General features: G+C 47.7%; 1 protein-coding gene across 1 annotated transcript in view; it reads left to right on the plus strand.

The window, feature by feature from the left end:
• The first annotated feature begins 893 nt into the window (after positions 1-893).
• Dock5 (dedicator of cytokinesis 5) overlaps positions 894-20644 on the plus strand; it is a 192667-nt gene continuing 172916 nt past the window's right edge. The window contains exon 1 of the mRNA XM_028883189.2: positions 894-1103. Coding sequence (XP_028739022.1) covers positions 1061-1103 — 43 coding nt within the window. The 5' untranslated portion in view covers positions 894-1060. The remainder of the gene's footprint in view (positions 1104-20644) is intronic.

Consider the following 20644-nt stretch of genomic DNA (forward strand, 5'->3'; position numbering starts at 1 on the left):
CTCATGTTCTATTCTTGTCAGGTTCCAAACTGGCAAGAAAGCCTCCACAGACTCCAAGAACAACACAATTTCTCGCAAGAGGTATTTTTTCAGATGGCGAAGCTAACTGGCCGTTTAGTCTGAAATTTTACTAAGTAGAGTCTACCTCATTCTGGAGGTCTCTCCAGGGGGAAGAGCATCTCCCCGCAGAGGGCGCCACGCGCATCCCTGTGCAGTTCAACGCACAGCCGCCTTTTGGAGTCTTCAATCTGGAGTCTGGAAAAAGACCAGGGATGGATGTTCCCGGGTCCTCCCCACCGGGGTGCCTTCTGGGCAGGGGGCCAGTTGGAAAGGGGACCCCTTGGAGCGGACACCGTCCCTCTGTGTGAAACTGCAACTGGGGAGAAATAAGTTCCTGAGTTCGGGATTTCCCGATTGGAGCTTTGTCAACAGTTTCCTAACGGAAGGTCCCCTAGATTGGATACTTTTGAAGCGCCCGTGTCCCTTGCACTAGTTCCCTGCGGGCCTTGAAACCCGGCTTCCGGCTCCCGGGGCTTCTGCAGACGCTCCCGGAGGCGAAGGCGGTAGCTCACCGCTCATTCATTCAACAAATATTTACTGAGCGTCCGGAGGCGACCGGTGACTCTCTCCCCAGCTCCTCCTCCGCGCGCGGCGGCGGCGCAGCCCGGGAGCGCAGGGGACCGCAGAGCCGACCCCGGGAGGACCGGGCGGGCAGCTCTCGGCCGCGGCTCCGGCTGGGCGAGGCGGAGTCGGCGGGGGAGGCGGGCGGGCGGGCAGGCGGGAGGGCGGCCGGGGCGCAGAGGGCGCGGCCAGCGGGAGGAGCCGGGGCGGCGCCGGGGAGGGCGCGCGGGGCTGCGCGGCCGCCGGCCCCAGCAGGTGACCGCGGGCGGGCGGCGCGGGCGTGCGGGGCCCCGGGCGCGAGCGAGGCGGGACGGCGCGGCGTAGACGCGGCCGGCGCGCCAAAGTCGCCCAAGTTTTGCCGGAACATGGCGGAAGAGTCATGCAGCGCTAGGAGCACGAGTAGCTATAGCCGCTAGCGCCGCGGGGCGAGGTCGTCGCCATGGCCCGCTGGATCCCGACCAAGAGGCAGAAGTACGGGGTTGGTGAGTGTTTGCCCCGCCCCACCCCGACCCGAGCGCCACCGAGTCCGCGGGCTTTGGCCCCGCCGAGCTGGCGCACACTCGGCCGCCGGGTTCCCCTGGTGCTGCAGCCCCGGGAGTCCAGCCCTCCCTGGTTGCTAAAAGTGCTGCTAGGCTTGGGGACTCTGATCCTCCCATCCGAACCCCAACTCCAGCGCCGCGCACTGTGGGAGCGCGTCGGGTCCCCTCCTCCGTAGGTGGCCGGCGAGGGGCCGCACGTGGGATGGTGCGCTTTGCGCCTGCCCTTTCCCAGATCCCACTCGGAAGCCCCAAAGCCCCTCTCCTTCCCTCCCTGGGTCTGCAGTCCGGACCCGCAGTCACAAACAGAATGAGAAGCCCAAGTTGCGAGTGGAGATGATGGACGAGGCAGGAAGTGTGTGACGTGGGAAAGGAGGCAAGGGGTCCCGGGGCTGTGTGTGAGGACACCCATCCGACCTACTGGGGTATTGGAGGGGTGTGACACAGCTTCCCAGTGGGGCAAGAAGCGGGGACAGGTCCCGCGCTGGCGCGTGGCATTCGTGATCTCAGTACCCCAGAGCCCCGCGGTGGTTGAGCTGTTTGTCCTCTTGGTTTGGATCCGAAACCGTGGCTATGCGGGTTTGGACCCAGGTGGAAAAAGTTTCCGCTTTCACTTTTGATTGAACGAGGTCAGGTGGGAAGCACTCACCTTTAGCCGGGCGATTGCCATGGCAATTAGACTTGAAAGGGAGCCTCTGGGATAAACAAGTGTGTCGGGTGAGAATTCTGTCAGTTTCTCTCAGGTTCGTTCACTCGGCGCGTTTGAAATGTAATCCTTTACTTCACTCCCCGCAGCACGCCCCTCTTTTTCTTCCCCTCCCGGGCCTGCAGAAACACTGCCTGAAGTAATTAGTCTGTTGTGACATCTAGACTCCTTTCAGACACTAAGTCCTGGGTGCCTCCGGAATGGTGACTCAGGTTTCCCGTGTCATCTTTAGTATATTATTAATTTCATGCAAGTTGAAAGCCCGCACATGTACATTTGTAAATATGTATCTATGTGTATATTCCCCAAACTTTTTTTTTTTAAATTAGGTTTTACTTTTAGAATTTTTGCTCCTCCAGATGGCTGCAGGTCACACGGATAAGTGAGATTTCTTCAGCCCCTGATTACCAGGTCTTGACTTAACCCCCAAACTTCTGATAGGACTGTTGGCCAGGTGCCTGCTAGTAAGTAGCTGGTCCTTGTGTAAGTGAAATACTGTGAAATTAATGAAGGGTTGGGTGTGTCAGTCATACAGAATGTCCAAAGCCCATTCCATCTCCTCCACCAAAAAGAGGGAACTTATTTGAGCAGTATAGAGTACTAATTAATGAATAAAAGCATGCTTACCAGTAACTAATCGCTAATTATAAAAGGGTTATTTCTAATTTTACCTCGGTTAAACGTTGTTCTCAACAAGTATGTTTCCAACGGTGTGCTGTATGTTGTCAAAGGCACAGGAGTGCGAATGTTTCCAGTATTCCTGTGTGTTCTGGAGTCAGGGTTTTGGTTATTAATCAAAGGTCATTGGAAGTCTTCAGATAGCTTCAGATAGTTTCTGGGGGGGGGGGTGCGATCTTAGCAAAGTTGTTCCAGGGTGTAATCTGGGACATTGACTTCACTAGACACAGCAGACTGAGGTAGATGTGGGTGTTGAAGCACAGAATATGCAGAGGTCAGGACATGAGTCTTCACCGGGGTGTCTGTGCTCTTGTGTTTGGAAACCTTCCCTGGCTGCCGGAGATCCCGAAGGAACCTAGTTTTCATCCAGAGTTCCCATAATGGAATCCTTTCCCTTCACGGCCCCTTCTGTGAACTTTCCACTGTAGTTGGTCCACTCATCTCTGGTTCAGTATTCCATGGAGAGTTAGTCCTGGGGGGGGGCTTTGCTCCCCTATGCTTGGGCCCCCATCTACAGGACCCTTCCAGGGCTGCATCCATCTCTAGCCTTTCTCTTGGGGTTCACATCTGCCTCCTGCTTCCTTCAGATTTACCTCTGCAGCGCTTTGCTGAGTCTCCACATTGTGCCAACACCAGGTGTTACATACGGAATGCTAGCCTCTTCAGCAAAATAGCTGTGACTGCTTGTTGGCACCCAGATCAGATTTATTGACTATTGATGTAGGCGGGGTTGGGAAGGGTCATTGCTTTCTCTTCTAGGATCCTAGCTCTACCCTCCAGCCCCTACTGGCTAGGTGTTTGTTGTTTGTTTGTGAGACAGAATTTCTTTGTGTAGCCCTGGCTGCCCTGGAACCTCACTTTGTAGACCAGGCTGGCCTCGAACTGATGTCTTTGAACTTGCCTCCTGAGTGCTGGGATTAAAGGCATGCACACCATGCCCAGCATGGCTAGTTGTACTAATTTTGCCCTAATATAGAGAGTGCAAGGGTAACTGAAAAGGGAAGTCCGTCATCCATGCTGGGGTGACACTTTCGGGTGCCAGGATTGCTTTGGGGTCATGTACTCTTCTCAGGCACTGTCAGCAGTGAACCCATTGGTCCCCCATGTGGAACTTTGATGGAATCATACCTTGGTTTGTCATTAGTGCCCTATAAAGACGGGGTAGAGGCTTCTTTATGTCTTCCCAGGGCAGGAATTCTGGCAAATGAAGGTTAGGGTTTTTATTTCTGCCAATCAGAAGGTTTTGCCAGGTAAACAATAGTCCTCCTTACAGTTTTATTCTCTGCCATTATGGTTATCAATAGTCAGCTGAGGCCCAGCTCCGAAATGGGATATGAGAGAGAGATTGAGAACACATCCATATGATGTACGCTTTGGTATATTATTAAAACCTTTTATTATTAGTTATTGTTCATTTCTTACAGGGCCGAATTTATAAACTATCATAGGCATGTATGCAGAGGATGTACATACAAGGTTTCGAGCTCCGCTGGGGTTTTGGAACATGTCTGCCATGGGCAAGGGGGTCAACCTCTCTAAGTGCATTCAGTAGTATGCACCCTTGGTGTGGAGGTGCCCTTGTAAAGCAGGCTACCATAACTTTCCTAGAGACTCCATACAGTTTTCTCCAGTTAAGCTTTGACAACTCACTTGTCCCCATATGGGTTCTGTTGGAAGAAGAGGAAGTAAGGGAGCAGCCCTTGGGTTGTCTGAATGTCACTGAGTGTCCTGCCGTGGCTGTACTGCCCTGGGACGTTGTCACTTATGAGGGCAGATGACGAAGGAAGGAAGCTGCCCGGTAGCCATCTTGAGGCCTTGGGTGACTCCCAGCTGCCCCCACTGTGGCTGGGTGCCTCAGAGGAGGCTGTCCCGCCGGGGAGGTTTGCTGTGAGGGTGGACTGTGGTCTGCATTTGAATTGTGCTTGGGAAAGGTCCCCACCGTCCTGTCTGTTTGGTCCCCTCTAGGTTGTTTTCCAATGGGGACTGAAAAATGTCTGGGAGTCCTTAGTTCTTGAATACAATACTAGTCCAGCCTCTAGTATTAGGGTGAACCTAAATGGTCGTCCTGGACATCTGTGTTATCCAGGAAGGGGATTGGTAGACTTAATTCTAAAGACTAAGCACTTTAATACTCACCATCAGAACTCCAGAACGAGGTACTAAGTGCTTAGTACTTAGGAATAAGTATTGTTATTCTCCGAAGCCAGGCAACTTTGTGTTGTCCTTCACTTTTCTTTTCCATGTTGTTTATTTGCAGCACGGATGACCGAACGCAGGGCCTTGTGAGCACTCGGCGAGTGTTCTACCGCTGAGCTGTACTCCCAGACCGCTTTCATTTTCACTATTGAGTTTTGCTAGGTTGTCCAGGCTGGTCTTGAACTTCCTTAGTAGCCCAGGCAGGCCTTGAACTTGGAATCTTCTTGCCTCAGCCTCCTGAGTTTACAGACCTATATAGCCAGGCCTGTGACTCTTCCTTTTAGCTGTTAAAGTGTGTAGAGTTGTAAAATACAAATACTTGAATTTTAAACACATATCAGTGATAAATATGCTTGTCATTCAGTTACTCTCTGTCTCTCTCTGAGTCAGGGTTTTCCTCTTGTTACCCAGGCAGGCCCAGAACTCTCCATCCTCCTGCCTTAGCCCCCGGGATGCTGGAATTAACTAGCGTGCATCATGACGCTCAGCTTCAGTATGTTTTTAAGTCAGCTTCTACACAGGCCATTTATGTCAAGAACAAAGATGATATTCTTTGCGGCCTGTTTGCAGAGCAGCTCACTGATGCATGTTGGGATTTCCGGTATCTATAGCCATGCGTGATAGGAAGTCTTTGGAGAGAAACACTGGCTTTCACAGTTAGCCCTCCAGCAGTTTAGCTGTGCTTGCCCCAGCTAGCCTCAAGCATGAGGCTCTGTAGAGCAGATCCTCAAGTGCAGATTTAAGACCTAAGGCAGACTCTGGCTCTTTTCCTGGTGCATTCAGCCAGTCCCCTGCCGCCATGCCATCCTGCCTCCCCCTGGGCACAGTATTCCTGAGGCTGGGATGTGCTATCAGGGAGGGTCCAGTTTGTTTTTTAAAAGTATGTATTTTTATTATTTGTAGTCGTGTTTATATGTGTGTGGGTGGCTATGTGCATGGTGCAGGTCTTCATGCAAGACAAAGGTGTCGGAGCCCCCTGGAGCTGGAGTTACAGGTGGTTGTGAGCTGCCTGATGTGGGTCCTGGGAACTGAGCTCTGGTCCTCTGCAAAAACTGTGTATCCCCTTAATCCCTGAGCCCTCTTCCTAACCCCTCCCCTACCTTTTTTTTTTTTAAGTTTGAATTTTGAGGTCAGTAGCCCTGGCAGGCCTTAGGATCCTCTTCACTATGCCTCCCTGAAAGATAGGATTATAGGTGTATGCCACCAAATCCAGCTCTCTTTCTCTTTTTTGGAGACAAGTCTCTTGTAGCCCAGCCTAACCTTCAACTCCTGACTCTCTCCACCCCAAGTGCTAGGATTCTAGGCATGGAGCGTCACCTGGTACATATGCTGGGGACTGAACCCAAGGATTTGTGCATGCTAGGAAACCATTTTATCAACTGAACTACACCCCCAGTGGCTCCAGTTTCCTTTGAAAGAGAGGAAGTTGGTTCCTAGAGAGGGAAAGTGAGTTGCTTCACCCCAGGGTTCTTGGCTTCAGGAGCATCTGAAGGTCTTTGGCAATCTGGTGACACCACCCTGGGCGCCCTCCCACAGGGTGAAGTTTCTGAGTACGTCAAATAAGATACAGCGGACTGAAAATGAGACTCAGTGAAATACTTGTCAATTTGCTTCTCGTTTTTGATACCATATCCTTTATCAATGTATTAAATAACAATGTAGCAACAAGTTATACTAATTTTGACTTGTTGATGAGTGCATGTGATTTATGTATATATTGGTAACTTCTGGGTAGGATCTGAAAGTGCCTGTTGGTGGGAATGCCACAGGTTCTGCTAATCCAACCATGGCTCACGGCCTAACTCTAGTTGAAGTCAACGCAGAGTGTCAGTTAGAAAATCCAGAGGGAGCTCTCTCTTCCATTCAAGTCTACCAGTCTTCTGGATTTGAACTTGAGTCCTTGGCTGAGGCTGGCACAGTTGATTAATTGTAGAACCATCTGAGAGGCACAATAGTAATTAACACTTGTCAACCACATCACTACCTGTGATGGTGTTAGATCTTACACAGTTGCATCCACTTGAGGAAGAACTCATCCTTAAGGTGTTCATGCTTTAACCATGAGGCTAAGAGAAGAGGGGTCAGAGAATTAATATGCCTCAGAACTTGTGGGGTGCTGTTTCACACTTTTTCCAAAGAGGTTCTGTTCTGAACACCATGTCAGTGTGGTCCAGGACATGAAGGGGTCTGGCGAGTGGTTTGCAGAGGCTCGTGAGATGCAAATGTTTTTCATAGTGGTACTGAAAAAAAAATCCTTGTCCCTGTTCCGTACTCATGTTCTTGTGGGTGTATGTGGGAGCTTCCCAGAGGTTAAGTGTGACAAGGCAGTCACATGCCCATATGACGTCAGCAGGACCACAAGCCCATATGAGACTTCAGCAGCCATCTGTGAAGTGAGACATTAAGGGGACCCACAAGGGGCCTAGAGAGATGGCTCAGTGGCTAAGAATACTTAGGGCTCTGGAGAGGACCAGTGTTCAGTTCCCACCCACATGGTGGCTCACCCTCATCTGCAACTCCAGTTCTAGATCTGAGGCCGCTTCTCACTGCCATGGACACCAGACATACACTTGCTGCAATACATACACATAAAATAAATACATATAGAAATTAAAGTTCTATAAATATGCCATATTTATGCTTCTAAGTGTCTTTGTTTGAAAAAAAAAAAGTTTGTTCCTAATAGAATATGTATCGATGTTCCCATGTATTGGGCTCCATAAAGAGATTTTAAATTTATATTTTAAAAACAAATCGGTTTGGATTTCTGATGTGAGTAGCCATAGAGGTGACCCGCGTAGAGGAGAGCTCTCTTTTGAAAGGTTCTGAGCCAAGACAACGCTTCTGCTTTAGGCATCATGTCACAGACTGCTAGAGCACAGCCATGAGATGCTTGCTGTTGGCTCTTCCAGCCGAAGCCAACAGGCACAGGTCTCCTCCAAGCCCCTAGAGTCCCACCCTAAACCAAATTTCCTTACTCTGTATTTCCTCTCCCGGAACTCACGTTGTTTAGGCTATGGGATTCTTGTCACGGTAGAGACCGCTGACTATGGCTACCTCTAGAGCCATGCCAGCATGCCATCATTATTTTTATGTGATATTTTCTTTCTTTGCCTGGCTTTTTTCTTTTTTCTTTTTTTTTAACTTAATAGAGTCGTTGACAGATCTGTTCCTCCTTCTCATTGTTTGCCATATAAAGAAGCAGTTACAGAAATAGGGAATGGAGCTGGACGGTGGTGGCATACCTTTAATCCCAGCACTCGGGAGGCAGAGCCAGGCGGATCTCTGTGAGTTCGAGGCCAGCCTGGTCTACAGAGCAAGATCCAGGACAGGCACCAAAACTACACAGAGAAACCCTGTCTCAAAAAACCAAAAAAAAAAAAAAAAAGAAAGAAAAGAAAAAAAAAGAAATGGGGAATGGAAATGAAGTGCAGAGTGGATTCTGGCTGGACACTGTTGCCTGCTTCTTATTAAAGAGGGGGAGGCTGGTGCCTGGCTGAGTCTCTTTGACATCTTTCCTTATTCACGGTAGCTGTGTTCTGTAGTGTTGCAGCAGACAGTGAATCAGTAAATACACTGGCCCTTCCCCAAGACTGTTCTCCACAGTCTGGGTGATCTGTGGTCATGAACATAGTAAGTCAAGATTCCAGAACAAGTAATTCATGGTGACCCCTGCCCCTATCCTAATCTGTCCCACAGGACATTGAGCATCCCTTTATCTCCAGTATCCATGCTGTATACACCACCCATCCGTTAGTCACTAAGGAGCCAGCACGGTCATCTGATTGACTGTGGGGTTTGGCAGTGCTGGGTTTGGGTGACTGTTATTTTGCTTATTAATGGCCCCAAAGCCTAAGAGTAATAATCCTGGCAGTTATGCTCAAGTATGTGGTTGTGGCTGTTCTATTTTATTCACTTACAGTGCCTAACTTCTGAGTGAAATTTTAGCTTAACTCTGTATGTATAGGAAGAGCATGGTGCGTGCAGTATATGTGATGTAGGCTTTGTTGCCGTCTGAAGCTTCAGGGATCCACTGAGGGTTTCGGAGTGCCGAAGGCAGAGTGTCGCCCTGTTTGGTCTCGCTTGAGACGTGGGCGCCATTGCCACCGCTCTGCATGGGTTTGTGGCAGCATCAGCAGGACTGATAAGGGAGTGACCAATACATGTTAATGAACAGAGGCTGGATGAATAGTTCCGCCGGAGTCAGGTACAGAGAGTCGGAGATAGGAATCCCTTTTGCCCCGTGGGGCGTTTGTTCTGTTCTGTTTTGACAGATTGAATACAGTTGTGCCCACCCACCCCCGTTTTGAGGCAGGGTCTCATGTAACAGCTGGCTGGCCTGGATGAAACACTGTGGATGACGAGCTCAAAGTTCTGGTCTGCCTGAGTGCTGAGATTGCGGGCACCCACCACCCTGCAGGGTTGGGACTTGAACCCTGTGCATGTCAGGAAAGCTCTGAGCCCTCAGGTGACTCCTGGAGGGTTTTCCTGTCCAGCCTTCTCATCCCATCTCTTCATGATCTTTAGTTCATGGCCTCACTTCTGTCCTCTCTGCCCTCTCGCTTTGTGGCTTCTTTGCCTGCCTGATACCAATGATTTCATTCTGTCTCTTGATACGCGTCTGTTTATCTCCAGATTTGGACATCCCCCTCCCCAGGCCTCTTCCTGGCATCTCTACCTCCCATCCCACCTACAGGAGGCAGCTCTCCTAGGCATTGGGATAGACAGTTCCTGCTTACCAGGCAACCCCCATCCCAGCACCTTCCCCTGTTCCTGTCATCTCTGTGCTAGGCTCAGACCCCACGCCCAGAGTCATCCCAAATTTGTTCCGTCGCCAAGTTTTGTCCGTCCTCCATAGTTCGTCCTCAGACCACCCCTTCCTGATGTGTTTGATGTTTCCTTTTCCCTACAAGCCTGCTTGGTGGCCTTTCAACTCCTTGCTCTCCCCCTCACCCCTCTCTAATCCTTACACATCCCCCTAAGTTCTCCATGCTTTCCAGGTGTGGTTGGTGACATAGGACCTCTTGGTCCCAGCTTAGCCTGTTATCACATAACAGGCCCTGCCCATTGAGATCCGTGTTCTTTCTGCCCCTTTGCGTCCCTTTTCCCTCCAGCCATGCTGGCGTCATTCTTGTTTTCTGAACTCTGCAAGCTCAGTTTGACTCAGGGCCTTGGTACTTGCGCCTCCCTCTTGTGGAATGTGCTTCCTGGATGTTAAAATAAAGCCAATTCTCTTTGGTTATCCAGGTCTTCAGATAACTCTTCCCCAGACAGTCCCTTCTGAGGTCCCTCATGCGGAAGCACCGCCATCTTGGCTCACACCTCTGCGTCGTGTCAAGCCCTTGATTGATTGGGATTTACTGTCTGCCCATACACTAAGATACAAAGCTATGAGGTCAGCAGCTCTCAAATTTTTAGAGCATACCCCAGCCCCAGGAGTAGTACCTGGCTTGCGGTTAGTTTAGCACCCCGTGAATATGCAAAGGCGTGGGTGACTCTCTGCCCATCAGTTACCTAACTGATCTACCCACTCCTCAGAATATGCATAAACATGGTTCTCACAAGATACATGGCAGTGGGAAAGAGGACATCTGATCAATAAAGTAGGGCTAATGAACTTAATAATCCCAGGACTATGTGAACACTGGTGTAGGAGAGGAACCGAAATCATCAATATTGCATTTACTGAATAGGGAGAAAATGGAGAATGTTCTCATTGTTTATGGAGGTAGATGGCTGGATTGGCTAATTGGAAGGAAGCAGCTGGTGGCACTGTATAGACTGGGGGGCGTTGGTCTAAGTCATTGGATGGGTGCTGTATTGAGCGGGAGTTGGCAAAGAAAGAAGGTGTGGTCTGTGGGGAGAAAGGAGATGTGGATAATCCTTTGGCTCGGTACCATGAAAGGAGTTATGTTGTTTTTCTGTTAGAATAGAGATGCTGTACAGTGGTTCTCTCCAGAGAAGGGGGAAGAGATTGCAGGTGACAAGGTAAAGAAAATGGGCACTGACAAATGGCATGCATCTCTTAGCTTGTTGGCAGTGGGAGGCTGAGGCAGGAGGATGATGAAGTCAAGGCCAGCCTGGGGGATAGGGTGAGGACCTTTCCCTCAAAAACTTACCAGAATTTCTGTTATGACCTTCAGTGTGATACTGCCACCATAGTAGCTGAAATTTTCAATGAACTTGTTGTTTCCCATGATGGATTTGCAGAGACAAACCAGGGCTAAGAAATTCACTCTCTCAATATCAAATTTTCTTATAAAGCAAACCTTTCCTAACTATTAGCTTGTTTCCAGAAATACTCAATGTAGTAGTGTAACAGCCATAGCCCTTTATTTCTAAAGGACTTTTAGTACATTCAAGGAATGAAAGAAAGCTGGATGTGGGTAGCACATGCCTATATTCTTAGCACTGGGGAAGCAGAGGCAGGAAGATCATGAGTTTAAGACCTGCCTGGACTACACAGAGAGATCCTGTCAAAGAAAAAAAAAAGATAGGTGGGTAAGTAGATAAAGGTGTGACCCAGTACTTTGAAATTACTTTGAATAAACTTGACCCTTGGCCTGTATTTCTGAGGTCAAGTAGTACTTGGTGTCTCAGTGGAGGGTTGGATGTACCGATACATACACACCTGTGATCTCATCCCTCAAGAGGCTGAAGCAGAGGGATTGCCCCTAGTTGGAAGCCAGCCTGGGCTACTCAACAAGAGACCTTGTCTCAGAAAAAAAAAAACAACACCATTTTGCTCCCCATGGAGGCAAATGTACATTCCCCTTTACAACAGAGGCAAATCTCACCTACAGTGTCCATCTTCCTGTAGGCATTAAAGGGTGTGGAGAGTTCTTTAGGGATGCTTCAACCTTGCTTTATAATTAGCCCCATTTTGCCTTGGGATGAGTGGGTTTTACTAGGAAGCCTGAAGAAGTGCTTTGGTGAGGTGGTTTGGAGGCAGCAATGGGAACAGGGAAGCAGCTGATAAGTGCATGAATTCATTGTGTTTTTCCAAGTGATGTCCAGTGTCCTTCCCTGAGCGCAGGCTGACAGGCCCCATCCAGTGACTGAATCGCTGGCAGCCAGGATCCCAGCAGGAGACAAGTGGGCTTTGTGTGTCTGCACTTGGGCTCCGTACAGCCCCTCCCTGCTGTTCAAATGGTGTCAGAATTGTTTTCCACCTTTCACTGGTCGGGCCATCTTCTCTCTTATATTCAAGCCTGATCTAACTCCGGTTGTCCACATCAGGGGGCAGGTGGACTCCCCCAGGTCACCTCCTCTAAGGATCTTAGGCTCTCTGTCCTTGCAGGCAACGTGAGGGAAGGAGATTGCAGCAGCGATGTGTTTGTCTGGAAACCAGGCTGATGCTGACCGTCAAGATGAGCAAGAACCCGTCCTGTGGTAGCTTCGTCCCCTGGGTACTGTGTGTTCTGTGAACATGGAAGCATGTGGCCCTCAAATCCCAGGTGTAGTGTGTTGAATGAGAAATGCCTTGCTGAAGGAAGCACATCACTAGAGGCGGGCTTTGAGGTTTCACAGCCTTGTCACATTCCCAGTTTGCTCGCTCTACCTTCTGCTCGTGGAGTTCAAGATCTGACCTCTCAGCTTCTGCTCTCAGCTCCCGTTCTTGCCGCCTGCCGCCTGCCACCATGGTGCCATCCTGGAACCGTAAGCCCAAATAAACTCCATCTCTGTAGATTGCCTTGGTCATGGTTGTCTTTTCACCATCTGTTATTGCCAGAAACCATCTGTGAAACCAAGGCGCAAGGATGTTAGAAAACTTCACAGTTCTGCCCCCTTGTGTGTGGGACATAAAGTCCTAAGAACTAGATCCTGGCAGTTCCACTTCTTGGGCAATGCTTCATGTTAGAGGAGAATGAAAGTCCAGAGGCAGAAGGGACTCTTCCAGAGCCACACCGCTGATAGCTGACAGTAGCTGACTTTCAGATATATTAAATGTTCAACTAAACATTAATTCGTTGAGAATTTCGTGCAATGTATTTTGAACACGTTCACTCCCATCAGCTCTTCTCCTTCCTCCGTCTCAACCATCCCATCCCTTCCCACGGATTCTGAGGCTACCTTTGTTCTTCTCCATGGAGGCCCATCTGTGTTGTCTTGCTAGCCTTGAGATTGGGGGCTGCCTTGACATGTGCTCATCCTCCAGGGGGAGGGGCACAGTAAAGAAAACCGACTCTTCCTCTCCCCGTGGCTGCCAAATGCTAATAGCTCCTCAGCTAGTGGTGAGCTTACACATCCCCCATCCCCCATCCCCCCTCTGTTGCGCAGGTCTTGTTCATCTGTCACCACCTCTGTGAGTTCGTATGCGCACGTGCTCTGTTGTGTCTGCAGAACACTCCTTTATTGACATGACCTGCCAATCTTACAATCTTTCCTCTCCTTTGGCTGGTCCATTCTTTCTGCCCCCTCTGCCTCAAAAGATCCGTGAGCCTTGGGGTGAGGGGTGGTGTCAACTTGTTTCCTAACTACTTTTCTCCCCCCAGGAGAGAGCACACTTCTTTATCAGATCTGCAGCCCAAGAAGAAAATGCCCATTCTTTTTTGCTCATTTTGCAAATAGAGTTTTTGTGATAAATACCGCATGTGAGGACACACACCTGTCACCCTAGCACTCAGGAGGTAGAGGCAGGAGGATCAGCAGTTCAGAGCGGCCCACAGCTGTATGCTGAGTTTGGGTCTGGCCTGGGCTGCCTGAGACCCTGCTTCAAGGAACAAACGAACAGTAGAGAGGCACAGGAGTTGGGGTTGTTGCTCAGTGGTGGAACATTTGTCGTATGTGTATGAAACCCTGGCTTCTGCCTCAACCCTGCAAAAATGAAAGACGTCCGTGGACAAATAAAAGCCCTACCATCTTCCTGCTACTAAAGTTCCTTCCTACTAAATCAGGAAGGTACTACTAAAATGGCTTCCTGTTTCAGAGTTTCTAGAAGGAACTGGTTTTGAGCCTGCAAAGTGGATGACTGTGGCTTCCATGGTTTGGCCACTGACTTGTCACGTGGTGTCAGGCCTCCACCATGGGGTCCTGGATCTATGGTTCACAAGACAATGATGTTGAGATGGTATCCATCACAAAATTAACAAGTCCGGCCACTTCTCACCATGTCACTGGCTGGCTTGAGAACTGCTGTCACTGTGTTTGACCCAAAGCATTGAGGGATGGATGGAGGGCAATATTCATAGAGCATCAGGAGAGTGGCATGGAAGTTGGAAAAGGGTAGTTTTGTTAGAAATGGATTTGTGCAAAAGGAGAAAGCCACATTCTCAAGCCTCCAAGTGTGAGCCTGGCATCTCATTCTTTCCCAAATTGGCTTCTCCTGCCCCGTTCTCTGGTGGGGAATGGACTGCTTAACACTGAAGAGATGCATGCCGCCTTACTTCATGCGGGTGCTGATGCTATTCTGGATCAGGCTTCTCTTGAAGCAGGTGCATTTGTCCGGCTGGTTTCAGAGGCTCTGCTACCGTGCCTTGGCTTCCTTCAGAGCAGGAGGGAAGAGCGCATTGCCCTTGCTCTGTGCCATGGTGAGCCTTCGAAGGACTGCTTGTCAGATCCTGACAGCGTGGGTCATGATAAGTCTTCCTTTCTGGCTTGCTGGATTCAGAGGTAGGCTCTGTGAACTTCATGGCTACATACTTTGCCAAGGATCCAACGTACTGGGGAGATTGGTGTACTTGAGATGAGAGTGTAGTATATCTGCTAACTATACTTGGGAGTCATAGTGGTTTTAACAGTCAAGTTATTGACATGAAATGATTAAAATCGAATCATCCCAGCCAGGAATGATTAAAATTGAAAATGCACATAGCCTTGGACTCCTCAACTCCATTTAAAAGAGTTTATCTTACTGATAGGTGGGGAATGACGACAGGGTCAGAGGTTATTTGTTGTGAAAACGTGGAGAAGAAAATGGCACTTGGCTGGGCTCCATAGTTTATGACATGCGCACACGATGGAAAATTCTGTAGTCGTTTAAAGGCAGGCCCACGAATGTGCCAATGGGTTGTGTCTGATAAAGATGATCTAGCATGCAGATGCTATCAAGCCAAGGGCACATTGTTCATGTTCTCTCGGTTCCTTAAACTGGATACTGGCTAGGTGAGTTCTCACTTGGTGAAGATTCAGTATGTATATATATATATATATATATATATATATATATATATATATATATATATATTAGATATCCTTTTTTGCACATATATCAAACCTGAATAAACTTTTTAGGAAAAGAACAAGGCACTCCGATCTAATGTATGCATTGCTGTGGGCTTTCCTGGGATGTGTATGAGTAACAGCAAGTTGTATAAAGTGCACAGTGTTGATTGCATCCATTAAACAAGTACTTTTGCAGTACTTGCTACATGGCAGACACATTTTTAGGCACTGGTTATAAAAGAGCATCATATATGCTTTTACTTATGTATTATCAGTTGTTGAAAGAATAGAAAAGTAATTGTCCACAGTTGGTTCCTGAAGGGGAAAGGAAATCAGGTTTCAGCAATAGGAAGGCTGTATGGATGTTGTTTTACATTTTTATTTGATGTGCATGTATGGGTATATGCTGTTAGTGTGCATACACTTACCATGGTGCATGTGGAGGTCAGAGAACAACTTATAAGAATCTGTTCTCAGCCGGGCGGTGGTGGCGCATGCCTTTAATTTCAGCACTTGGGAGGCAGAGGCAGGTGGATCTCTGTGAGTTCGAGGCTAGCCTGGGCTACAGAGTGAGTTCCAGGAAAGATGCAAAGCTACACAGAGAACCCTGTCTTGGAAAAAAGAAAGAAAGAAAGAAAGAAAAGAATCTGTTCTCTCTTTTCACCATGTGAGTCGCGGGGACAAAACTCTGGTAATCAGGCTTGGTGACAAGCACATTTGTCCACTGACCTATCTCCCCAGCCCCAGAACATTCTTGGAATCTCTTTGTGCCTCTTAAAGTCTGTATGTTGCAAATGGATTACAAATTAAAGCAAATAAATTGAACAGGCCTGCTATTATTAATGCCATTTGTGACCCAAGGAAGCCATTGCAGTCACCTCTGCCTTGGAGATCCAGCCACCAAAACATAGTGTTTGAAGGTTTGCCCTAACCACACAGGATGTTTTAAGCGGGTTTGGTGTGAAGGTTTTCTATGCAGTCTCCCTATGCTGCCTTGTACATTCTAGCAAAAATGTAACTTGATAAATTATATATAACCATCAAGAATTCCAGGAACTCTTAGAATGCTTCGCTCTCTCTTGCTCAGTTGATTGCTTATGTGCACTCCAGTCTCTTCATTGTAATCAAAAAAGAAAGATCCAAGATCTTGATTCAGATAAAGAAAAGTGGAATTTGCAATGTTACTCTCATCGGTTTATAATCCTAAAATGTAAAACTTACAGTCACATCTCATTAATTTGAGTTTTAATTTGTTGGATGATTCAAAGCTCTGAGTAGCTATTTTGTGTTGGATGGAGCATTATTCTCAGGATTTTGCCCCTCTCAATTTAAAGGGAATTAAATCTGACACAATTATCTTATTGCATTACATAAAATGAAGCATTTTAACAGTGAAGCAACACCTAGATACAGTTATTACTGTAATCCAGCATTGTCAATGAATGCCTTTTAGATAAAATATGTCTGAGTTTCTGAGGAAGATTGGGACACGTGTCGGCTTGCTTAGTGACACATGCTAAGCCAGCTTGAGAACCATGGCTGCCTCTGTTAGTTCTGCCCACTGTGTGTCCTGCAGCCAAGCCAGGCTTGAAATGGGAGTTGTCAAGGTCAATGCTTGAGAGCCTTTGCTGCAGGGTGATGCTGGAGAGTAGCTGCTTCAGGCTGGGGTTTTTGAAATCCAAGTCAGCTAATTTTTATTGCTCTTTGCCTTTCTGATGTCATAAAAGGCTTTAAGTGACATGAAAAGGTGGGCATGAGATCCAGTACACACTAATAGTACACCATGAGTCACTATCTGAGCTACAAAAGGTTTAGCTGCTTGACCATATGCTGGCCTGTCAATCAAGTGCTGTGGTGATTGGGTCCCTTGTTGACAGGATATGGTTGATGACTAGGTATAGTTAATAGTGTTTAGCTCTGACCCTTCTTCACAGTTCACAGGTGCAAACCAAATTCTAACAGATTTCCAATCTTTTATACCTGGAAGTGGCCTGATCTTGCAAGAATCTTTCTGGAAATTTTTTTTATTCCTCCCAGAGGTGACATGAGGTTTGTTGTCTGGTCAGAGAGGAACGGTTACTCTCTGGTCTAGAAGAGGCTGGCGTTCTAAGAAGAATGAATGAATGAGTGAGTTGATCCTCACAGTGAACTCACATGGATGTTCTGAGTTATGCTAATTTGAGCTGGAATCCCGTGTACTGACCACTAGCCTCTCTTGGGGCTCAGAAGCAGGCCAAGTTAGCTGAGTCTTGTGTATGTGCAGCAGCTTGCTAGATGGGCATGAGCATTAAAGAAAAAAATGTCTGAGGAGGTGAGTTGTAGATGTAATCGTCTTTTAAAATAAGAAACACAGAGCCGATTGCAGAGTTAAAAAGCCCAAGAGGTCAGAGCAATAGCTAAGAACTAAAAGCCTTACCCTTCACTGTCCTTCTTGTCCTCCTCAGCCAGAGAACTACTTCCTGTGTGTTTGTCCTTTTTATTGACTTTCTCTTCTACCTTCTCATTGGTTGTAAACCCAACCACATGACCTCCTCGTCACTGCCTGTCTGTACAGACCTCCAGGTCTTCTATGGTTGGTATTGAGATTAAAGGCGTGTGTCTCCTTGCTGGCTGTATCCTTGAACACACAGAGATCTGCCTGTCATGTGATCGGGATTAAGGGCGTGTGCTACCACTGCCAGACTTCTGCTATGGCTTGCTATTAGCTCTGGCCCTCAGGCAACTTTATTTATTAACATACAAATAAAATCACATTTCAGTACAAATAAAATATCACCATTGTGAGTCCTGATCCTAGCACTTGGGGGTGAGAAAGTAGACAGGTAGATTTTTGGAATTCCCTGGCCAGCTGATTTAACCGTCCTCTAGAGACCGTGTCTCTAAACAATGTAGAGAGCAATTGGGGAAGACACCTGACTGACTTCTGGCCTCCACATGTATATAGAGACCTGCATATACATGTGGACACACATGCTATACATGTACATACACTACACACACACACACACACACACACACACACACACACAGAATATGTAAATGCATAGAGAGTAGGCAGGGCCCATGTCTTCTTTCTCTTTCATCTAATGGGGGGCCTCAAAATAGATTTTCACACTCGTGAATTTGCATCCATTGTGACTAGGTGTCTAGGACCTGTGGTTTATGTACAAACTGCCTGAGTTATCTAACACCCAGGGGCAGAGCTATGTGCCTATAAGCCTATCTCAAGTCTACTTAAGCCAAAGAGTTGTCTGAATGTAGAACTGCCTGGAATCGCTTCCCCAGAAGATCGGGACATGTCTGGGAGGGTTGAGATCCTGTTTGTCTTTGGCAGTGGTGAAGATTGCTGCTCCATGATCTTCTTCCAGTTGCCTGACAACTCTGGGGAGGTCTTTCACGTAAGCTCACAAATTGAGAAGGGACCGAGCCTGCAGAAGAATTCTTTTCATGTTTGAGCCCTGGCCTAAGCCAAGTGCTTTGGAAATACCGAATCTGTTGTATTTTCTTTCTTGGTTTAGATACAGGTTGGCTTGCTCAGTTCAGATTTTGACAAGAGAACTAACGTATTTCAAAAGCAAATGGCTTACTTCTGGAAGCAAACAGTAGCCCCTCACTTTCCCCTTTAGTGGCCTTTGGAGTGTGACTTAGGAAGACAGTTTCAGACCAGGGAAAGAAAGAGGCAATCTTGCTGTTTCAAACACTACAAATGTGAAGATCGGGGAGGGCACAGGGACATAAGTAACTGCGTCCCGTGGTCCCTCCTTAAAGCCACTGCTGTCACGAAGTGGCAGGGCTGCGGAGACAGCTCAGTCCATGAAGTGCTGGCTTCGTAAGCATGAGGATCCGAGTTTGAGCCCAGCACCTGTGTGAAAAGGCTGGATGTGGTGGCATGCACTTTCGTCCCAGCACTGGGAAGGCGGAGACAGATGGGTCCGCAGGAATCACTAGCCACACAGCCTAGGTAAATCAGTGATGTCTGGGGTTCCAGCGGCAGACTCTGTCTCAAAGGAGGTGGGTGGCTATTGAGGAATAACACCAAGTCTGTCCTGTGACCTACGCATGTGTTTTCACACATGTGCAAACACATGTAGCCATGAAGAAACAAACCCAGAGATGGAGGGATTGTAATGCGACGTGCGTTCTGTGTGTAATGTGACGTGTGTTCTGTGTTCTGCTCTTCTCTTCATGTATGTCTTTATCTTGCATGCATCAGCAGCCTTGAGTGACAAGTTTTAGTCTTTTGGAAGATGATTAGTGCTCTCTCTTTTCTTGCTGAAACAGTCATAACCATAAGATTCTTGGAATTTCTTAGTAGCTCCCCCCCGCCCCGCCCCAAAACCCCAGCAAGTGTTTAGAATTGGTTAGCTTTGAGAATTCTCCATTTTATAAAGGTCATTTGATTTTTATATTCAGGGGCATTTAGGTTTGGGGGTTGACGGGACCGTGAAGCTAACAAGTACTGGCACCCGAGTTAGGACACTGGGCTTGGACTTTGGTCTGTATTACAGATATGATCCCTAGTGCTGTGGAATTCACATCATTCTTTCTCTGCTTCTCCTTCTCACTCTCTTGTTCTGTCTGTCTGTCTCCCACCTCGCGTGCGTGCGTGCGTGCGTGCGTGCGTGCGTGCGTGCGTGTGTGTGTGTGTGTGTGTGTACCTTACTGTTTCAGCTAGGGTGCCCAGTGTGCCCCTGCAGTGGGTCTCTCTGCACCCCAGCACTAGAATTTACAGATGGGCCACACTAACTTTGGTGTGAGTGTGAGGGATCTGAAATCTGCATTCACTTTACTCACTGCGCCCTTTCTCTGACTCCTTTTAGGTGTGTGTGTGTGTGTGTGTGTGTGTGTGTGTGTGTGTGTGTCCCCGTCCTCATCTGTAAAGTAGAGAGAAGCTGGGTATGGTGGCACATACCTTTAATCCCAGTACCCAAGAGGCAGAGGCAGGCTGATCTCTGTCAGTTTTAGGCCAGCCTGGGCTACATAGGGAGTTCCAGGACAGCCAGAGACAGACAACCCTGTCTCAATAAAATAAAATAAATTTGGGAGGATATTTTTTATGACTTTTAGATTCTCAGAGTGTGGAGAACTTTCAGTTTTTTGAAGGTTTCTTTCTTTTTTTCGTCAGGGTCTTCCTCTGTAGCCCATTCTGGCCTCAAGACCAGTAGAATCATCCTGCCTCAGCTTTCCAAGCGGCACCCAGATGCTTTTGAAAGTTTCTGCAAATTAAGCAGTGCCAGCGAGGCCATGATCATTAGCCCCACAATGTCATGTCTAAAGTTGACATGCCATTGACCTTCTGAAGCCTTCCTCAGAAGGCTTTGTCTAGAAGAAGCTTTGGTGCAAATAAAACCACCCATGACGTCATGGCCAGAGTTCCACCTATGATGTCACGGCCCAAGTTTCATCCATGACATCATGGCCAGAGTTTCTTAACATGCCAACTCAACAGTAATATGATTTTTTTTTATATTTTACTTGTATGAAATATAAATGCATATGAAATATGATTTATATGAAAGCTTTCATATACTTTCAAATTGGTAAGTGACCGTTGACATTAAGAACTAATTTTTTTTTCCACTTGACACTAAAGTTATGAATTTGTTCATATACTTTCGTTGTTGTCTGGTTTTGTATGTCAACTTGACACAAGCTAGAGTCATTAGAGAGCAAGGAGCCTTGGTTGAGGAAGTACCTCTATGAGACCCAACTGCAGGGCATTTTCTCAATTAGTGACCAGTGG

The sequence above is a fragment of the Peromyscus leucopus genome, chromosome 9, assembly GCF_004664715.2.
Source record: "Peromyscus leucopus breed LL Stock chromosome 9, UCI_PerLeu_2.1, whole genome shotgun sequence".
Taxonomy (NCBI): Eukaryota; Metazoa; Chordata; class Mammalia; order Rodentia; family Cricetidae; genus Peromyscus; species Peromyscus leucopus.